The 16338-nt window shown below is 44.4% G+C and overlaps 1 protein-coding gene across 1 annotated transcript; it reads left to right on the forward strand.

The window, feature by feature from the left end:
• Positions 1–697: 697 nt before the first annotated feature.
• On the forward strand, positions 698–13964 carry LOC125174427 (26S proteasome regulatory subunit 4-like). Its single transcript, XM_047873989.1, is given in 5 exon segments — positions 698–702; positions 11960–12610; positions 12612–12701; positions 13228–13258; positions 13791–13964. Coding segments are annotated over 4 exon segments (942 nt in total). The 5' UTR covers positions 698–702; positions 11960–11963.
• Positions 13965–16338: the final 2374 nt, after the last annotated feature.

Consider the following 16338-nt stretch of genomic DNA (forward strand, 5'->3'; position numbering starts at 1 on the left):
CTGTGAGGTAAGTAATAGACCCATTCCAAATCTGGCCACAGTGGCCACCAAAGCATTATCTGTCCCAAAATCAAAGCCAATTAGAGACCCAGGTAATTCCTTCAATAGGAGACACAGGGTTCCTTTGGTTGAACAGAGACATGACAGGTATACCAGATTACGATCTAGTAACTAACAACCCCAAAATCGATGTCTTAAGATAAGAAAGTATAACTCTCTCTTGCTGCATACCTGTCACAGGTCCTCTGGGGTTCTGGGGTTCTGAGACACGGCTGATAGAGCATGTCCTATCTGAGCCTTGTTGGGCACCTCAGCAAAGGGACAGAGTGTGGCTTCCACAAAGTAAGACATGTCACTTCCACTCACATTTCATTGGCCAATGCAAGTCACATGGCCACATGTGACCTCAAAGGGGCAGGTGTGTAAAACCTTGCCATGCCTCAGAAGGAGGAAAACCAAGATTACTGGAGAACTGCATTCCTAATGACCACATCTGGATTAGAGTTTTTCAGGATTCTGTTCAAGGACATTTTCAGAGCTCTTTCTTAATGCACAAGCACCTATATGAAGATGAAGAGAGAAAATGCATGGTGTTATCCTATATTCTTCTGCTCTAATATGTTGTTTTTTGGTTTTTTTTTTTTTTTGCCAAGCTTTTCGTTGCTCCTTCTTGTAAGGACATTTCCCAGGGAAGTGACAGTGGTTGAAATCCTGACCTTGCCTAGAGATTCACAGAGAACAAAACGCTCCCCAGGGTATTCACAGTCATATCCATCTGCTAGCTCCATAGAACACATGGAGATGCCACATGTGATCCATATCAGTAAGTTTCTACCCAGAGGTTCATTTTCTTGGCTTAGACTATGGTGTGTTAGTAAGAGTCAGCACAGCAGAGTGGAAAGAGCAGCGTAGTGGGTATCACAGTGTGTGGGTTGAAAACTATCACTTCTAGCATGTGACCATGAACAACTTTTTCAACTTCTTTGAGTCTCAGTTTCCTCAGCTGTAAAATGACAATAGTAATAGTACTTCAGAGACTGTCATGAGAATCAAAAGACATAATTTGTGTAAAACACTTAGAACAGTGCCTAGGACTTTTTACATTGCTCTTCTTGCTGTTGTTGGTGTTGTCATTTGGCCTGACTCTGCAAGCCTCTCTGCCTGCTGTTCAATCTCGTGCAGGAACTAATGGTCATACTCATATTGCCAGGTGCTTGGTGCTCACAAAGGAGCACACGGCCAGTAAGTGCTATAAGAACAAAATGAAAAAAGGTGTGAGATCCCCTGCATTTGTGATAGGATGAGACAGTTTTGTGCATGGAACAAGGTGGTATTTACCCTTCTTACCCAAAATATCTCCCCTGCCAAGCTGCCAAGATGCCTGATATTTTGTCATTAGAAATTAATTCCCTTGGTTTAACCATTATCTGGTCTAAGTGCATTACAAACATCACTAAGTGTAGGAGGCTTAGAGGGAAAGGGCATAAAGGGACTAGCCAAGGTATTTCTAACATAGAGTTGGTGAAAAGGGTTAGAAAGTTCTCCTTCACAGTAATTTCCTAGTTACCCAACAAGAGTAACTAAGATTTCACCATGTGTGATGACATGTTAAATTCTTATTAAATGATTTTTTTAACTGTATCACTGAAATCATTTCTGAACCAGCATGCTTATTTCCAATCAACCTCCTCTAATTATAGCCTCTAAATTACTGCTAGGGTGGGAGAGGGGAAAGTGGGTGATGGGCATTGAGGAGGGGACCTATTAGGATGAGTACTGGGTATTGTATGGAACCAATTTGAAAATTAATTAATTAATTAATTAATTACTGCCAGGATAATCTCTACAAATAGATGTGATCATGTTGTATTGGGTTTTGGTGAGGCATGGGAGGTTTCAATCATCACACTCTTGGCCCCCACTTTAGCCTTGTATTTTACTGCTACCACTACCCCCAACTCTTTCATACCAATCAACATTCTAACCCATACACACAGACTGACTCACCTGGAAGCATCACATTCTTACTTTTCCTGTCACCTTTATCAAAGTTATCCTCTTTGCTTCCATCACATTAAATGGAAATTGCAGGGGTGCCTGGGTGGCGCAGTCGGTTAAGCGTCTGACTTCAGCCAGGTCACGATCTCACGGTCCGGGAGTTCGAGCCCCACGTCGGGCTCTGGGCTGATGGCTCGGAGCCTGGAGCCTGTTTCCGATTCTGTGTCTCCCTCTCTCTCTGCCCCTCCCCCGTTCATGCTCTGTCTCTCTCTGTCCCAAAAATAAATTAAAAAAAAAAAAAAACAAAAAACAAAAAAAAAAAAAACGTTAAATGGAAATTGCAGTCTGGAGGGTACTTTCCTCCCTCAGCACTATCACGTGATTCCTGTGGGACCTATGATCACAAGACTCATTCCTTCTAGATATAGGAATGGGCATGTGACTCGGGCTCAGTCAATCAGAGAAGTACATTTCCCCCTGGAAATAACATTGGGCCAGGTATGGCCAAGTGATCCAAATAAGGAAAATCAGATCCTTGCCTTTTGATGTTATTAAATGAAGAGAAGTATGTCTTATCTCTTCGGTCAGATAGAATAATGTACACCAAGGGCTGCCAAAAGCCATCCTTTCCCCCCTGCCTCCAAGGTGGAGCGATTGTTAGCTGGAGAAACTAAAGTGGAAAAGTTAGCAGGAGAGAGAGACAGAGAGAGAGAGAGAGAGAGAGAGAGAGAGAGAGAGAGAGAGAGAGAAGGAATGACAGACCTCATTTTCATCCCTAGATCTGGTGAATTTAGAATATGTTAACAAATTATCTGACACTTCTCCCTTCAACAGGTGGAGCCCAACTCCCCTCTCCTTGTGTATGAGCCAGATTTAGTGTCTTGTTTCTGATGAATCAACTGAATGGAATCGAAATTACAGAACATGACTTTGAGCATAAGTCTTAAAGGCATTGGTGGCTTCTATCCTGCTCCCTCTTGGATCATTTGCTGTGGGAGAAGCCAGCTGCAATATCAGAAGACATTCAAGCACCCCTCTAGGAAGGCCCACATGGTGAGAAATTGAGGCCTCCTGCCAACAGCCAGAGAGGAACTGAAGGCCTTTGCCCATAGCATGAGAGTGAGCCATCTTGGAAGTGGATCTTGCAGCTGTAGTCAAGCCTTCAGATGCCCCAGCCAATGTCTTATCTGCAACCTCATGAGAGGCTCTGAGCCAAAACCACACAGCTAAGCTGTTCCCAAAATCCTAACCCTCAGAAACTGTGAGACAATAAATGTTTGTTGTTTTAAGTCACAAAGTGTTGTGGTAATTTCTTTCTCAACACTAGGTAATTAATACATGAAGCATCTCCAGCTCTACCTTAGACATCCTATACCATACTTTTTTCTGTAGTTGGGATTCTATCTTTCACATCTCAAATCTCCCTATTTACAGTATCATCTTTCTCTGCCCTCCCAACTTCTTCACCAGGCTAAGTCCCTACTATGTTCAGATCCTTACTGAGTATCACCTCCTCTGGGAAACCTTACCTATCCTGCTCCCCATGCTCTACCTCTCCAAGCTAGGTGAGGATCCCTTCTCTGAGTCCCCCATGCTTCCTTCCATTCAACACAGCCATTGTCATCTATGTGGGTATCCCCAAGTAGATTCTGGGCTCCTGGAGGCAGAAACTACTGCATTCCCATTACCAAGAAGAGTTTTCCCACATCAAGATCCTCAGTCAATGTGGTAGACTGTCACTGCCCCACTCACGTACCTTTACTGCCCAGTATGGTGCACAACTTGTGCCAGACTTCCCAAGACTTTCCAGGTTTTGGCACCAAGAATCCCACATCTGGGAAACTCCTCAATTCTGGGCAAATCAAAATGGCTCAAGTGTCATTTACACCAGCTTCAAGAGCTGGTACCAAAAGCTTACTTATGTGACCATCTCCAGTGAATGGCCTTTGGCTGACAGCAGCTGCTTTGCCCAGAGACACTAGGAGATTACACCACACGCAGGGGCACAGTAACTGGCTGATACAGGGGTATGAACACAGAGCTCTCTTGCCTCAAGACAGGGCAACTCTGTGAAGCTGTTTATGTTCCAGAGCCCCCAAGTGTTTTAGGCCAAGGCAAGACTACACCTGACACACCACGTCATTGCTCATTCCTTTCCTCTGCCTATCCTGCTTCCCCCACTTCCTTGTATGATTCTCCTGAGAGCATTCCCTCAGTACATCACATATGCCCAATCCCTGCATCAGGCTCTGCTTCAAGGAACACAAACTAAGACGGTAATGGTTGTTGAATGAATAAAGAGAATCTTAGTCACTTAACATCTCTGAGCCTCAGTTTCCTGACCTATAAACAGAGATAGTAATACTCAACTTACAGACCTACCATGAGAAGTAAAGGAAGGTCTCTTTGCAAAGTACTTGGAGCTGTGCCTGCCCTCATGAAGAGTTATTTAATAGCAACTCTTAAGCAACCTTCCCCATGTGAAAGTCCACTGCATGGGTGGTCCCCCCACTCTGCCCTTTGTTAAGCCAGTCCCTTCCCTTTGCCCACAGTGAACTACAGCTTTCCTGAGTCTAACCCAATCCACAGGAGATTGAGGTTGTTCTTGAATTTAAAGGAGGTGCTGTCTCTGAAAAAAGCTAGACAGGTAGACACGGAGTGTGACTGTCAGGCCATCTGATAGCAGGTTTAGGTTGAAAGCTGTTTTGGTTGAAACACATCTCATTTGTTCCTTGAAGATAAAGTGAGCCTGCCAAGAACCTACTAGCAGGGAAGTGTAAGTTCCATCTTGGAGAGAGGAGACGCCCAGACTTTTCCCACTTTAAACTTCTCCAAGTTTATTGCCTCTGTTGGTAAAGAGACATGGGATGTACCCAGGATCCTGGTGACAGCAGCAGGCTGCATGTAGAGTAGTGGATGGAACCCAGCCCCCACCCGGCTGCCCCAGAGGCACCTGCCTGCCAGACTATGGACCTGTGGTTTGCCTCCCTGGGAAAATCCATTCTGATTGGATGTTTAACAGAGGAAGACCCCTGCCCTTGCTCTGGACCACAGGACTCTGAAGAGATGGACAATGGGCTCTGGTTATGGCCCTTCAGGGGAAATTGCCACTCCTCCACCACCTAAAAGTGTGTGGCAGGTCTCTGGTGCTAACTCATGAGATGGGGGAAGAAGTAACCCCAGAAAAATGTTTAGGTCCCAGATAAAAGAGACCCCACTCAGAATCAAGCAGAAATGGACACAAACCTGGCCCTGTTCTATTGGCTCTCTGACCTTGGGTGAAGTCACATCTCCATATCTCTGAGCCTTCGTTTACTCATCTATAAAGTGGGTACAATCAACTCTGCTTCAAAGGCTGTGGTGAAGATGAGCAAACACCACAGCTTTGGAGCGCTGGGCTCACCAAAGGCACTCATGATGCAGAAGCCATGCCCTCCTTGAGCCTGACAGCTGAGCCAGGGCATTCAGGCTGCATTTTCAATCCACATGGCCTAACTTCAGAATCCCCCAAGCTATCCCCCTGCCCATCCCCTTCCCTCATCCACATGTGCAAGGCTTCAGGCAACAATGGACCTTAACCCCAGTAAAACCTGAGATAATATGGACCTCATATTTTAAAAGGGGAATCCAGATAGCTTAATATCTAACCCAAGGAAATAAATTTGTCCATGATGGAATTTCCACACAATAATAAATGTTGGATCTTGATGGTTACCATTATTTATTACTGCTTAACAAACAAATGCAAAATATAAGTGCTTAAAACAAAACTCCCTATATATGTATGTGTGTGTGTGTGTGTGTGTATATGTATATATACACATATATATATAATATATTGTAATATATACTATATATATAATTATCTCCTTGGTTCTAAGGGTTGACTGCAGGGGCGCCTGGGTGGCTCAGTCGGTTGGGTGGCCGACTTCGGCTCAGGTCATGATCTCACGGTCCGTGAGTTCAAGCCCCGTGTCGGGCTCTGTGCTGACAGCTCAGAGCCTGGAGCCTGTTTCGGATTCTGTGTCTCCCTCTCTCTGACCCTACCCCGTTCATTCTCTGTCTCTCTCTGTCTCAAAAATAAATAAACATTAAGGGTTGACTGCATAGCTCTCACTTGGGGTCTCTCACACAGTGGCTAGGGTTAGAGCCATCTGAAGGCTTGACTATGCCAGATGTACAACATGACTCATTCACATGGCTGACAGTTGATGCTGGCTTTGCCTGGGAGTTCAGCTGGAGCTGTCATCTGGAACAACTACATATATATCCTCTCCATATAATGATGGCAGCTGGGTTCTGAGAGCCTGCAACCCAAGAGCAAGCCCTTCAGGAGGCCCAAGGGAAGCCGCAAGTCTCTGGCTTCTGGTAACCTAGCCTTAGAAATCACACGGTATCACTTCCACTGCACTCTGCTAGTCAAGTGCCAGTCACACCCAGCCCAGATTCTAGATGTGGATGTCAGGAGGTCTTACTCATGGGAAGCCATCTTTGAAGACCAATTACCAAGGAAATAAATGTTAAGGATTAGAAGAGGAAGATCAGCATTTATGAAGTGCCTGCTGTGTGCCAGGCCTCTAAACAATAGCACCTTCTATAGTCCTCACAACAATCCAGAAAGGTGATCTTGCTCCCATTTTAAAGAAAAGGCAACAGAGGTTCAGAGAGGTTATTTGTTTACCCAGGGTCACAAAACCACAGGGTGGCCAGGCCAGAGTTTGAACTCAAGTCTGTGGGCTTCCAAGCCTGTGGCTCTCCTCAGATCAGCCTGGGCTATGGAGATTGCCCAGGCAACCATTTCTGGCCTTCTGCCTCAAGAAACTGAAGATTTCACATGCAGATAATTCTCCTTTCCACATGAACAAGTTGTCCTATCATTGGAAGGGAAAATGACTTCTGGCTCCATCTGGGAAAGCCCCCAGCTCCATGCTCTGCCCATGGAGACAGAGAGGCCCATCCATCACTGAGACCTGACTCGCCTGGCCCCTTATTACTGCATTAGCTCAGACCCCTAGGTCAGCCAGGAGGACAGACAGCCCTGCTGCTGGCTCCTCCCCAACTTTCCTCCTCCCCCTCCCACTCTGAGCCCCCATTTCTCCATGGATCTCCCAGTCTTCTCTGCCGACTGGCTTCACTAAGGTTCCCTGACTTTCATAGACATAAACCAGAGCTGGGTCATTAAGCCTGAATCTTTTGAAATCCCAGAGATTCATTATCCAATATTATGTCTGTCATGAGTAAGGAGGGAAGTATACATGACCTGGCATTATAGATTCAAAGCCTCTGGGAATATGAAACCCCCTGGGAGGATGGGGTTAACTCCAAGGGACCCCAGAGTCTGAAGACCAGAATATGCTGTAACTCTTTGCCAAGTATTCCTGTGTAACCAGCTATGAGTAAGGCCTGTGGGGGACCCAAGAGAAGAGTCAAGAGCCCTGCCTCCAAGATCTTTGAGTTCAGCAGAGTCCTGACATACAGATATCCGTTGATAAGTGCATGAAAGAATGAATGAGTGAATGAACCTTATATAGCACAATAGCAGATTTTAAAGGAGCATAGGAGAGGCGCCTGGATGGCTCAGTCAGTTGAGTGTCCAACTTTGATTCACGTCATGATCTCACAGTTCATGATTTTGAGCCCTGCATCAGCTCTCTGCTGTCAGCACAGAGCCTGCTTCAGATCCTCTCTCCCCCATTCCCTCCACCATTCCCCAACTCATGTGTGCGTGCTCTCTCTCTCTCTCTCAAAAATAAACATTTTAAAAAATAAAAATATTTTAAAACAATAAATAAAGGAATATAGGAAATACCCCCGGGAGGTATTATGGTAGGGGAAAAAAAAAACTAATTCTATTCATTTCAATTCAAGCAGCTATTTTATGTCTCCACCATTAGAATGTTCTTACCGGCTTAATGGTCCGAAGTGCAGAAAAGATCGTGGTGGCCAGAAGCTGAGCAAGCCAGCTCTGCCCAAGTGAGCTTGCACATGGGCCACGGGCAGAGAGGGACCCACTGCCTTTGGACACAGGATGTGACAGAGAAGCATGCCTACAGGCCCTCTAAGACATGGTGGCCCTGACCCTACTAACATGACCCCTCTGACCCAGGTGCTAATTAATCACACTAGCAGAGGAAATCAAAGCAGGATGGAGAGTGGGTTTGAAATGTCCCTCCTCAATACCTCCCTAATAGGCAAAGGCTGAAATATGAGAAGAAAGTGAGAGCTTTCCCTATCCCCTTGTGCACAGAAGTGACAGCCAAACCAGGAAGTACCGCAATGCCAAGGACTATTCACAAAGGCACCTCTCCTTGGGTAGAGACCGTGGGGCATGTGCCTGAGCTAAATGGTCTACCTGTGGGTGTAAAGTCATCAGTATCCTCAAGCAGTGTTCCCCTCCTTGGGTTTGAGTCCATGTTCCTGGAGCCCATAGGGAAGGCCTAATGGAGAAGAAAGGATGCACATCCTTCCATGGGCTCATTTGTAATTCTGGTTCCAGGAATTACTCTGTTTTCCCCAAATTAGGACACTAATGCCCTTGCCTCTTGCCCTGGATGGCAGGGCCCTGGGAAAGTAAAATTACCCTTCCCAGCCTGTTTCTCCCAAGAACACAGAGCACCTTCCTAACTATAAGAACACATGTGCTCATATTATCCCTATTTTATGCTAAAATTAAGCTGTTCTCATTCACTTGCCTCATCCTCTTGATGAGATATTGAGCTAAATAAAGGCTCCTCCCAGGCCTTCAAGCCATGATTTTTATGTCAGAGTGATGGAGTGAAGTTAAAATGGATTCACCCATAGAGAATTACCTATAATTTTTTCCATTAGTGCTATTCTCTGCTTCTTCAATCCCAGGAATCATTATGCTTCACCAGTACTGGTCTCAGTCCCTGCTCCTCCACTGTGTCACCTTGGGCAAGTTGCTTCACAGCTCTGAGGCTCCCCTCCTCAGGTGAACATGGGGCTGAAGTTAGCTGACTCATGATGTCACTACAAAGATCAAATGAGATAATGTCTGTAAAGCACCTAGTTCACAATGTACTCAGAAGATGCTCAGCAAATGTTAATTCTCTTCTAGTCCCTCCAGCATTCCCTGCTGGGAAAGAAATCCCCACAGGAACATTCTCAACCTTGCTATAGGAGTAAGATTTCTTCTGTTCCATCCATGACTGGCTGTTCACATCTCTTCCCAACCCTGCATTCAATGACCTCATATGGGCAGTCTGAGATTGGCCGTAGCAGGATTTATACTACAGTAGTCAGCAATGCCAAAAATCAAAGCCCCATCCCCCTGGAGCCAGTTTAGCAGCACACCCCCGCTGGCAGGCTACACTTCTCCACCATCCTACCCATCCAGGTCCACCAGGGTGCACAGAGGCAAGAGGCTAGACATTATGGGGAACAATAGGCCTAAAGCACAGCTTCCTCTGTACTAAACAGTTTTTCAACAGCTTACATGGGGCACCCAGAGGCCCACTGATAGCCAGCTGCCATTGATTTTTCCAAAAAGAGGAAAAACCAGCAAAAAGAACATGTGCTCAGAGGCCAGTCAATCTTTTATCGGATCAGATGAACCCAAGTGAAAAAGAACTGCCAAAAAGCTTTTGACCAGGACAGCATAATAGGGACTGTTTCTGAAATAAAACCACTTTGTTGTTCAAATGTACTAAGTTGACAGGTTCTTTTCTCTCCACGAACTGAAAAAAAAAATTTTTCTAAAGAAAATTTAAAAACAGGTAACTTGTGAGGAAATGGCAAAAAAATTCAAGGCCACAGATTGTTCATAATAATAACTCATACACATATATGGCCTTTATTGCTCACCAGGCCTTGTTTTTAGCACTTTACAAAAATTAACTCAGTAAATCCTCATGATAACCCTGTGAGATACTAGCATTATCCCCATTTTATAGATGAAGAAACTGAGGCAAAGAGAGAAACTCTGTGAATTCGAGATCTACAGCCTTGACAAGGTAACCTCTGACAGGCTTTGCTGAGCCTTTTGTTGAAGGAAGGGGAGGTGGGATGAGAGGGGCGGCCCTAGCATGCTTGTGGCCTCCCTAAATCGTTCCCTTTCTGTAGCAATCTTCTCTGCCTGGACCACCATCCTCCTCTTCAGTCTGGCAAACTCCCATTAATCTTTGCTTTACATTTTGTGGGCTGTGGCATAAGGAGGTGTGCTTTCCCTCTTTTGGCCTTCTTTCCTTCCCACTTACTCCTTCCTGGAGAACAGATAAGTATCACAATATCCCGTCAAAGTAATGCTAGAAAATGCCACTGACACTAGGAAGAAAAAGGTTTGCTTGTCTTGTGGGGTTCCCTGGAAGGCCCTGAATGCTCTGTATTTCCTGCAAGTCACACAACTCAAAGTTTTCCAGCAGCACTTCCAGGAAGGGTGCGATGCTATAGAAGATGGCAAAAAAGAAGGAAAGTCTGAGGCAGGAGGGAACCCCTGAACACCCACTGTGACAAACCTGAGAGACTCATCAGTGACTCCATAAGGACAGTGGGGACAGATTTTGCATCAATGCCCTCAAATCCTGAGTGTGAGCTTCATCTGCTAACACAAAGACTCATGGGTGTTGTGACACAGCTGAGCGGTTACAAACAAATCCATCCAAACCGGATGTAAACTGAAATGTGAAAATCAAGAATGTATTAAAGATTATTTATGTAAAAAGAAAAAAAAACTATGGAAGGATCAAGGAATATTAAAGAATATAAAACTTTAATAAGTCACCCAAGCATTGATTTTTACGTGAATAGGGAAATTAATCTAAAAGAATAAGAAAATGGAAAAATCAATATTCAATGATCATGCCTAAAAGCTATATTTTAAATACTGAGCCATAAATCAAGAAAAAATGGAATGAATAATCTCATTTTGGCTTTTACTTGATGACTATGCTATTTTCATGAAATCAGTAATATCACTTAAGAATCAAATTTTGGAACAATTATATATCAAAATTGTATTGGGATTGTTCTTATAAAAATATATGTCTCTGCTACTTCTTTTCACTTTTTTTTCACATTAAAAAATACAGTATTCTTTCATTTGAAAAAAATTAAGTCCCTATTTAATCTTGCCCTGGTTCCCAGGAGAATTATAGGACTTTCAGGCTCATTTCTTCATTCACATACACATAGTGTTTTCCACATAATAGGAATCATACTCTATATATTATTCTGTGACTTAATGTCTTAAAAAATCTCCCTGTCAATACGCACAGATTGACAGAAGTTTTATTCGCCATTACATTGCATTCCATGATGCAATCATTCCCTATTGAAGAACCATTAAATGGCTTCCAATTCTCTAGTAACATAAACTATTGCAATGAACCTTGTGCTCATTTAAGCATTGCCAGAGGAGACTTTCCTAAACATGGAATTGCTAGGTCAAAAGGTGTGATATGGTAGATACTGCCAAATCTCTTTCCAATAATGAGGTTGCAACAAATCTCACACTAATAGTGAAGGTGGATTATTGAATCTGTAAAATAATTTGAGGAGAATTTTCACCTTTAAGATATCATGTCCTCTCATCTAGAAACATGGTATGTATGTTGGTTATTTCAAACCTCTGTCACATAGTCTTTTGATGGGTTTATTCCTCAGCATTCAGACTTCCTAACTTGCTACAGTTCTAACAGTTTCTCAATTGACTTCACTACATTTTATGTTAAAAATACCCACTTTTAGGAGTGCCTGGGTGGCTCAGCCAGTTAAGCTTCTGACTTTGGCTCAAGTCATGATCTCATGGTTTGTGGGTTTGAGCCTCGAAGGGGGCTTGGGCTCTGTGCTGACAGCTCAGAGCCTGGAGCCTGCTTTGGATTCTGTGTCTCCCTCTTTCTCTGCCCCTCCCCCACTCTCACTCTGTCTCTGCCTCTCAAAACAATGAGAAAACATTTAAAAAAAATTGAAAGACTTCCAGCAGCAGCATTTAGAGCAGCCGAAGCAAGATGGGTCAAAGTCAGAGTGGTGATCATGGCCCTGGAGGTGGCAAGAAGGATGACAAGGACAAGAAAAAGAAATACAAACCTCCTGCACCAACTAGAGTGGGGAAAAAGAAGAAAACAAAGGGACCAGATGCTGCCAGCAAGCTGCCACTGGTGACACCTCACAGTCAGTGCCTGTTAAAATTACCAAAGTTAGAGAGAATTAAAGACTATCTTCTCATGGAGGAAGAATTCATTAGAAACCAGGAACAAATGAAGCCTTTAGAAAAAAAGCAAGAGGAGGAAAGATCAAAGGTGGATGATCCGAGGGGGACCCCAATGTCAGTAGGAATGTTGGAAGAGATCATTGATGACAATCATGCCATTATGTCCACACCTGTGGGCTCAGAACTCTACATCAGCATTCTTTCCTTTGTAGACAAGGATCTGCTGGAACCAGGCTGCTCAGTCCTGCTCAGACACAAGGTTCATGCTGTCATAGAGGTGTTCAGGGATGACACAGAGCCCTTGGTCACAGCAATGAAGGTAGAGAAGACCTCCCAGGAAATCTATGCAGATATGGGGGGGTTGGACAACCAAATTCAGGAAATTAAGGAATCTGTGGAGCTTCTTCTCACTCATCCTGAATATTATGAAAACATGGATATAAAGCTCCAAAGGGGTCATTCTCTATGGTCCACCTGGCACAGGTAAAGCCTTATTAGCCAAAGCAGTAGCAAACCAAACCACAGCCAGTTTCTTGTTTTTAAAAAAATTTTTTTAATGTTTATTAATTGAGAGAGGAGAGAGAGAAAGAGAGCACGAGAAGGGGAGGGACAGAGAAAGAGAGGGAGACACAGAATCCAAAACAGTCTCCCACAGCCCAGTGAAGAGAAATTCTGTATGGCTCTCTAAAGCCAACCAACTTTGGAGCCACTCTAGAAAAATAACCCAGAAAACTACTAGACAATCAAGGCTACCACCTAGTCAGTCAAATGCATACACTTTAGACCTGCATAAAGGAAGCCAACTCACAATACTCTCATGAAATCAGCAAAGTGCAAAGACGTCCCTGAGGACTCAGCCTGCCTTGTCACACCTGCCTACTCTCCCCAGGTGCTCAGATTTCTCACATTTCAATCCTTTTGTTCTTCTCTACCATGGCAATAGACTCTCAGGAGAAAGGGCTATCAGGAATTTACTCTGTCAAAGGTTTGAAACCTTAACTTAGTTTTTAATAGTAAGATGAAAGACTTCTCCTCTGCAGAAGGAATTTCCAGCATCAGAGAAAAATGGGGGGCTTCCTACAGCTCATGCAAGCAAATAGTGAGGCCCTTTTCTCTTTTTTCTCACAAAGGAAATGTTCAGTGTCAACCAGAGATTTCTTCCCCCAGAAATGTATTTCCATTTCAGGCATCTTCAGCTGAATGAAGATTCTGCTAAAGATCTGTCTTCCCCCCTCCATCTCTTGTTGCTGCCAACACCTGCTATGCTTGCTTAACAACCCATGGCATCTGGGACTCCAGCTGTAGGAGTGGCAGCCTTGGGGAGCCAAGGTAAAGAGGACAGGTGTAAAGCAAGGTCCGAAAGACTTTGTGATCCAAATCCAAAATCTGGACTCTCCTTGCCTTACAGGGGCCCCATCAGTGGCTTTCTGCCTGGCTGTTGGCCTCATCCCCAGCCATGAAGGCAGGAGGGAAGAGCCAAAGCTCACCCAACCCCCTGCCACTTCCAGGCACCCATCCTCCTTCCATATGGCTCTTAACTCATTCCTTGACAGGTTTGATAGATCATGGACAATACTGAGAGACTGCAAAACACTTTAAATTCAAGGAAAATAAGAACTAATAGCAATATTTGGGAGACCAAAACAGGCCAGAGAGGGAAATAATTCAGGGCAGGGAAGTCTCCCAAGTGACCTCTAAATCATACCAAATAGGCAATGATATCTCTTCTTTGTATGTGTTCTACTGGGCAAATACATTGTCCTTCAAGCCTTGTCTGTTTTTACTGAAGGACAATTGAGGGATTCACTTCAATCAAGGTTCCCAAGATGCACTGCTTCTGGCCACCCACCAGATGACTCCTCCAGGCACATTGCTCTCCATGCCCTTGAGCCCTTCCAGAGTCAGATCTGTGTAGCTATGCATGGCCTCAGGATATGAGTCGTTAGGAGTCTCATAAGGACTGTGGGACTTGGCACCTATGGTAGGGGTTTGCGTTTTCCAAACCCAGCCAACCCTGCAAAGATTGGCTGTCACTAATTTAGAAACTTTAGCAGGTGACTTTATCTTCCTAAACCTTACTTTTCCCATGGGAAACCTGGGAATAATGCCTCTTAGAGATTTTGAAAAACTACTGAAATACATATGTAAAATGCATACCACAGTGATTATTATATATCAGGCACTCAATAAATGTACCTATTCTTATTGTTATTTACAGTAATATTAATACAAATTCATGCTGCTAATTTATAGATTATGGTCTAAAATCATAATCTACAGCTATCTGAGAAGAGTAATGACCCACAAAACTCTCTTTTTATGTGTTGCTATTAAACATCTCCCAGCCCTTTGAATATGGAGCAATGTTTTACTTTGTTTGCTCTTCAACACTCACAAATATCTACCAAGTGCTTGCTGTGTGCAGGAAACACAACAAGCTCAAAGTATTGAGCTTGCCCTCAAAGGAATTACCACCTCAGTGAGGAGTCGAGAAACAACAGTACTGAAAAAGGTGGATCACACTCACATCCCTCAGTGCTCACTGGGTCAAAAGCATTTCCAGAATTCAGAGGTCTTTGTCCTTGGGACAGGAGATGGCACAAAAAAAAACCTCCTGGCAACGGGACCTTGAAGAAAGGGTAAGTTATGAATATGTGGAGAAGGGTAGAGGTGTCCTACATCAAGACCTTGGTGCAAACAGAAGAATTCTTGGGAATTTATGCAGGAGACATTTTCTCTATTTGTCCTTAGCTCCTTTTCTGTCAGACACCAAGATGGCACAGGGGCCGGGGTGCCTGGTGAGCTCCACAGTTCTGTAAATCGGCACCGCAGTGAGCTGTGTGAGAAGCTCAGTCTGCAAGCTGATTTGCCAATTTGTGCAGAAACTACTCCTTCCAAAATGCCTAGCCCTTCTTAGCCAGCTGAGTGAAGGAAATGTCTTGGAATTTGCTTTCTGAAACAGATTTTCTCAATTCAAATTAGCTACAGTGGTGTTGTTAATCCCCTTGTTATGGGATTAGAATGCATTACTGCATTGAGATTAGAACCTGACAGATATGTTGGAGGAGTTTGGATTCAACTCAAAGTTCCAAGCATGTGGGCTCCCCAACAGGCTCTGTGGTCTTTGGCTGGAACAATGGCGCCACCTAGTGGCCAAAAGGGTCTCCATTTGGAAGGGTTTCTTTTTGGGCACGTTTCAACTCTTGAGGCCTTCTGTGTGCTGGGGCCAGAAATGCAAGGATGACTAAAGTAAGCTAACTCTTCCCTCAATGGGGCTTGCAGGTTGGGGCTCACTAGTCCAGATCCCATAGGCTCTATCAAATTCAGCCCCAGGGACTGCCTGGTGGGCAGCATGAGCTAGCCTGTCTGAACCCCAGAGCTGACTTTGAGGTAGATGTCTACAGAGTAGGACGTCAGCATTTATAAAGTGGCCTCTTGGATCCATCTACTCTCTAGTGCCTTAATTCCCTTTCACAGTTGAGAAAACCTGTTTCTATGCCTACACATTTATTCAGCATATATTTACCATTTGTTTCTATGAACCACACACTATACTTAGGACTAAGACATAGAAATGTTTAAAGACCAACCCCTACCTTTCACACATGGCCAAAGAGATAAAGACATGCCCTCTCACTATCCCCTGCAAGAAACTTGGAGCCCTCTTCCAGGCTACCAAAGCCCTGCATCACCTTAGCCCTGCATCACTTTCCATCCCACGTCACCAAAACAACACTGCCTCTGCCCCACTCTTTGCTGTTCCTTTCTGGGCACAGACCTACCACCATGCCTTTTCATGGCTCTCCACCTGAAGGAAATTATCTTTCCTCTCTCTTCAAGGATGGTTGTGCTGAAGGCTCTGGGCAGGGAAGACCAACCTACCACAGTCAGAAAAAAATGACTTCCAACAGCACATACTGACATGAGCAGCTGCAAATAGGCTGCAACTCCAGGTGGGCCTGTGGAGAACAGAGACAGCAGCCCCAGAGACAGAGATAGAGAAGGGGGTGTCCCACAGACTAAGGCTCTCCAGTTCCACTCAGGGACTATAGAGGGGTTGGGAATAACAAGAGGATTTGCATCCAGCAGCTACTAACCATGAGAAAATGGGAGGACCATGTGTTTTACTCTGAAACTCAAGAGGGGATAGGAAAGGGAGAGAGGGGCAGATG

Source organism: Prionailurus viverrinus, chromosome C2, assembly GCF_022837055.1.
Source record: "Prionailurus viverrinus isolate Anna chromosome C2, UM_Priviv_1.0, whole genome shotgun sequence".
Lineage (NCBI taxonomy): Eukaryota > Metazoa > Chordata > Mammalia > Carnivora > Felidae > Prionailurus > Prionailurus viverrinus.